Source organism: Coturnix japonica, chromosome 2, assembly GCF_054131305.1.
Source record: "Coturnix japonica strain WE chromosome 2, WE-NBRP24, whole genome shotgun sequence".
NCBI classification, from domain to species: domain Eukaryota; kingdom Metazoa; phylum Chordata; class Aves; order Galliformes; family Phasianidae; genus Coturnix; species Coturnix japonica.
This window is the reverse complement of record NC_140664.1, coordinates 127,735,707-127,741,706: the sequence shown is the minus strand read 5'-3', so window position 1 is coordinate 127,741,706 and position 6,000 is coordinate 127,735,707. Positions and strand designations below refer to the sequence as shown.

The following is a 6,000-nucleotide window of genomic DNA, read 5'->3' as shown; positions in this document are numbered from 1 at the left end:
CTCTCCCTCAAATCTTCCCTCAGCCTTAGGGAACTCTCAAAGTTTTCACTGCACATTTCTTAACACAAAACTGGATGTACTTCTAAGTACTCTACTTTTCCAGTGTTGGTTTGACAACAGATCCCTGGCATTTCTGCAGGCTTTCCTTTGCTCATTTGCAAGTTTATTTCCTTCGCCACAAGATGCACCTTGGTTATAATTTACCAAACATAAATATTCTTACTCGCCAATAAACTCACGCATTCTCACACTGGAATACAGAAGTGTTTTGGTAATGCTGTCAACACCGATGATTTATCAGGCCAAATTCTTCAAATAATGGAATAACATGTCAAGTATTTTTTTCCTAGCTGTAGTCTAAAAGAGCCAGGTTTTGTGCAGTGGACTTTTCTGAAACAGGATACTTTTTCCTGGTACAGAGAAATAAATGAAATGGAGTTTCCAGAATGACCTAACTCACACCGAGAACATTTCAGTTCAGCTCAGTTGCTGACAGAGCCTTCTCCTCAGCTCCCCTGAAGAACTTACTTAAATAAAAAACACATATTAATTGTTTTGAAAGCATTAGCAAAAAAATTACTGTAGACCACATGGATACGAAGTAGATGCCCAAGTTTTCTTCCAGTTAGTTTCCAGATTCCTTGAGAGAGGTGGGAACAATGCCTACCTGTAATAGAAAACAGATTCCAGTGACAGAGCTACAACAAACAATTTGCTGGACACTTCTGTTGAGGCCAGAGGCCACAACATAGACCTGTAACAGCCCATACTCATCCTACCCTCCATCTTCAACAGAAACATTGATGCTTCCACTGACTTTAGTGCTTAGGATGAGTTATCACAGTGAAGAAGATAATTCACATTTTATTTCATTTTGGTTACAGACCTGAAGCAGAGCCCCATGGGTCCAAAAGCCAGTCTGCTTCCTTCCTTAATCAGCTGCTGTAGCCACAAGAAAAGAGAGGCACGACCTCTTCTTACAGATAGTCTCACTGAAGTACCCAATGGCATTTTCCAAAGGTTTTGAGAAAGTTATCCTGTTTATTTCAAGTAATTTGGGAAAGTGCCAGAAAAGAAGATTTAAATTAAAAGAATATGTGCCCCTCCACACACCCCAAGCAGTATAAGGAAGAATTGGGTTAAATGTAAAGTCAGTTTCAATTAAGTGAAGAAATTGTAGTTATTTTAGTAATGGTAGAATTCCTTCCCCCTGCTTCAACGCATGTATATCCCCATTTAAGCAGGAACCAAACACTGGCAATGGTGCTCCTAGTTCGAGCACAGCTCCCAGATACTCTGCTCACAGACTGAACAGGCTAACAAGCATCAGATTATTTCTGAAATAAACAAAAACTCAGAAGCAATTGACAAAATGAACAGCTGGATCACTGCATTTACCAAAACTGTAATCTGGCTTAAGCATAATTTTATTTAAAAAAAAAAAAAAAAAAGAAAAAATCAAAAAAACAAAAACTTCAGCTCTCACCTACAGGTTATTCTGGAACCCCATGAATCATCTGACAGCTACCCTTCATTTTTAAGCTTCCTTCCTTAGGTCACCTTTACTTCCCCTTGGTACGTTGCAGAAAGTGTAAAAAGAACTACGCCATCAGCCTTCAGTACAGGTGCCTACTGCCTACAACCCTCCAGGATCTCTAAATTATTCAGGACGCAAAGCTGAATTTTTATACACAGACTTCTAATAAACCAAATGTTTCACAGACTACAGAAAATATAAGTGAGCAGCAGTCACGTAACAGACATTTTCAGATACCTGCAATATACTTAGCATCATGTCAGGGAGTTTCTGTTCTCTTCTTCCCCCTCCAACTCTCACAGGTTTAAAAGCATCGCCAATAACCAGATGTTTAAAGGAAATCAGACACTACACAGGTTAAACAACATCATTCTATTAAAAACTATCTTTAGCCATGGCACTCAGTGATAGCAATACAATACTTTTTCTTTCCACAAAGCAACTAATATAAAAATATGTCATAAAATCATTTGTAGACCAGTATGCTAATACATACATGTAATCATAACATTCTTTTATAAACTCTTTCCTGAGATACCTTGAGTTATTTGATTTTTCTCGTATTACCGGATGCATTATATTTACGATTCATTTGAAACAGCTGTAAAATATTTTGTATGTGCAGAACACTAGCAGTACATGTAAAAAGTAGCATGTAAATATATGGCAAAGAAACAGCTCATAGAAATCATGGGATTTTTCACTTTGATACTTTTGTTTTTGTTAAACCATTTGGCTCCTTGGGAGGTGGAAGGGTGGAACGTGGAAAATCTGTAAGCAGAGCTATGAATTGACAAAAAGCAGGAAAGCATTTCGGGAATGTTAGAAGTTGGAATATAATATAAATGACACAGAGAAAGCCATAATTCATGTTGGCCATGTATTGCCTTATAAAGCAACCGGACATATTTTAGGTCAGTTCACAGTATAATAAATATTTTTACTAATCTGCTTTGGAAGAGCAAATGTCTTTAAGGGTTTCAAGCTCCTCTATAAGTTTCTGGTTCTGAACTTCTAGCACTGCAACACGACTCTCCAGACATTTTATGTATTCTTTCTTCCGACGTCGACATTCTTTAGCAGCTTCCCTGCAAAAAGCAGAAGTAAAAAGTGCAAACAAAAAGCCATTTGCATGCTATTAGAAAGCTCAGCAGAGTAGGGAGACTACAACTGAATTCCAAATTTTGCAGCATCTCCCAAATAAGTATGAAAACTTTAAGCAAAACTGGGATTCCACAAGGGCCTCAAGTGTCTCTTTCTCAAGTTCATATGGCAATCTGTAGAATTGCTTCCTCTCATGCCTTGATTAAAGTTCATAATAAAAAAGGTCCAAATGAAAGACAGTTATTCTGCTTTATGACAATAAAGATCTTTGAGGGCCTTGAGTTCCTCAATGAGAGTCTTGTTTTGGTTTTCAAGCACAGCCACACGATTTTCAAGACATTTGACATATTCTTTCTTCTTTCTGCGACATTCTCTGGCAGCTTCCCTGGAACCAATACAAGGCAAATGACTACAGGAACAGCCACAGTATGGCAAAGACTGGATAAATGAAATTACCTGCAATCCCTGTGGTTCCACAATAACAACAACAACCACCACCACCACCAACTGTTGGATCGCACAAACAGAACAGCATGTAACAGCCATAAGAAATAACATGGTTAAAACGCAATTGAAAACAATGAAAACAACTGGGAACAAATTCATCACCAACAAATACAATGATGGAGTTAACACACAGAAGAACTGAGAAAAGTACAGTAAATGATGACACATCGACCTGAACTGTAGGTAACAAGACTGAAAGCAGAGCTTCCTTTTTCAGTCATGCTCCATCCTGTGCATTTACCAGGACTACGACCTCCACATTCAAAATCTTACATTCAGACTCAAAGAATTTACCTTCAGAAAACACAAATTGAGCACTACTTTCTTCAGATGAAAAGCTAGACGCCACATTTAAAACTTGATGTAGTTTATGACCATAACGTAGCAACCTACACTAGAAGACCAAATAGCTACAGCATGCCAGCATTTTGAACTGTCCACCTGGACACATTGCAGTGACTTTTTGTTGTAGGCAAATGACAGCCCAGAGCCATCCCCATAGCTCCACTCAGAATTCTGTTATACCAAAGACTTTAGACAGTATTTTCAGAAGCATGTCTCAAAAAAGCATTCAATTATAGAAGAAATTTTATATGCAATGAGATTCCACTCCTCAAACGTTTTGGGATTACACAAATTTCCAAACTGCGAGAACAAAACTTTGCAGTAAAGTTATTTTCAGAGACAGAACAGAGACTAGTTTTAAAAACATAGAGTGGAAAAACAAAGGGGAGCACAACAACGCAGCAATCCCTGTGAGCAATTTTAAGTAAGAACAGGCATGAGAGCAAAGCAATACCATGAATTAAATCATAAGGCAAGTGGCTATTCAGTGTACTAGAGAACTGCATAGCAAACTATGTTTTCCTGAGGCATTAATCTCATTTCCATTGACAGAAGTGGCTGTGCATTTAAAAAAAGAAGAAAAATCCCCTAAAAAATAATAAGAATATGCAGACAAAGGCAGGTATATAAAGACAGATAGTTATAGTATATAGTCAATTTCATGCCAACTAATTAAAACCATATACAGCCACTCCACATAATATTCTAAATGAAAGGAGCACTGTATAGTAACTTATCTGAGGCAAGCATATAGAAAAGTCTATAATTATCATTCAGTTCTTTATAGATTCTCAGATATTGTTCTTACCAATTCTTTCCTGGGATGTTTTAAGACAAACATGTCCATACTGGTCATTTTATTGTCAGTGGGAAATAAATGTCTTTCAATGACAAGTATACATCTGGATCACTACAAAAATGACCACTAATGGACAACACCAATACTGATTTTTGAAATACCATATAATTGAAGAATAAAAATCCATGGGGATAAGGCCAATATTCATCATTGCTCTAAGTATATGGAATGCTTGACAAAGAATTTCTCGCGTTCCCTTTGTCCATCACAGACAGGGCTCATGACTTTAAGAAAAAAACTTCATTAGAATGCAAGTTTATTAATTTAGTTTTGTTTTTGTTATGTTTGGGTTTTTACTTGCCCAACAGCAGCTTTTAATGATGTGTTCTTACCTGTTTTTCATAAGTCGCAGCTCCCTCTTGCGTGTTGCCTCTTCTGCCAGCTGCTGAGGACTATGCAGAGCCCCTGGTGAGGCTGCCATTACCACTCCCTGAGGTAAGTTAGTAGTGGGAGTCCGAAGCTGGTAAGATGGCATGTCTCCAGTGGCAGCTGTATTAAAGAATCACACGTAAAACTTTATGGCAAAAAAGAATCATACAAAAGTCTCATTAGATAGAAGAGATTTCTGTTGATGAGTAACCCGTGATTCCTACCACACCAAGTATCTCACATGTAATATCACCTGTATTATCACAACTTACTTTAGTGCATTATCTTAGTAGCTTTCATTTCTATACTCTAAAATGAATCACCTAAACTGATCCAGCACGTGGTCCCACCAGCCAGCCAGAATGAAGTTTGTGAAAGCTTCCACGTGGCTCTTTGCAAACAACACAGGGAAAAGTGTTAGAGAAATGTTGCCAGAGCATCCACTCTAATTTCCTACTGGTACAGTTCCACAAAAAGATGGTGCTCCTGGCACAGCCACCGAGGGTGATACGCTATGGCTGTCCTCTAACAGCTGACATGGGAGTCAGCTTTCTCCTCTTCCGTGACAGCCCCAGCCCTACCAGCAATCTGGCAGCAGTTGGAAAACTGGTGAGAGCTGCTGTTGACAAAATGGAAATGAACATATACACATAGTGAACAGGAGCACATTCCTTGAGCAGGAGGACCACAAATGGGATGCTGAGGCACTAGCAGGCAAGAGAAAGGAGTGGCTGTTACACAGGAAGAGGTGTAGCCATGCAGTAAAGTGCAAAAGTTCACCCCCTGAGCCTGCCCATTTTGAGCTCTCCCATGCTACATGTAGATCTGAAATCTGATCTGCAATTCAGCAGCTTTCTGATATATGCATCTCATTTCTATATTTCTAAAATACTTTGTTCCTGCACTACGTGTTTCTACTTTCAAGCACTATGAGACAGGCATCCTCAGTTCCTGTCTTGTCTGACATAGAAAAAAAAATAAGTCAAAAAATTATCCCCGTAAAATTTTAAGCAAGTATTTGCCCATTCAACTCCTAAGTAATTCACACCATCAAACAGCACAACGTCCACTTCTGTCATAAAAACAAATATAAAACAACATTCCAGGGGCTGCTATACTCATTTCATACATAAAGGAGTATTAAAGGGTCAGCAAAAATATCACAAAAATAAAATCATAGAACCACAGAATGGCGTGGGTTGGAAGTGGCATTAAAGATCAATTAGCTCCAGCCCCCTGCTGCGGGCAGACAAAAACAGTTTGGAGGACGCTGGCAGGT

The 6,000-nt window shown here is 38.6% G+C and overlaps 1 protein-coding gene across 9 annotated transcripts in view; it reads right to left on the bottom strand.

Moving 5' to 3' along the window:
* Positions 1-643: 643 nt before the first annotated feature.
* Positions 644-6,000, bottom strand: part of CREM (cAMP responsive element modulator) — a 30,568-nt gene continuing 25,211 nt past the window's right edge. For 3 of the 9 annotated variants that reach the window (XM_015853109.3, XM_015853105.3, XM_015853110.3), the window contains 2 exons: positions 4,685-4,841; positions 1,895-3,026 (listed from right to left, as the gene is read on the bottom strand). In XM_015853109.3, coding sequence (XP_015708595.2) covers positions 2,882-3,026; positions 4,685-4,841 — 302 coding nt within the window. In that variant the 3' untranslated portion in view covers positions 1,895-2,881. Of the gene's footprint in view, positions 668-1,894; positions 3,149-4,684; positions 4,842-6,000 lie in introns of those variants that run through there. The other 6 variants (XM_085538914.1, XM_015853106.3, XM_015853111.3 and 3 more) reach the window with 3 other exon arrangements.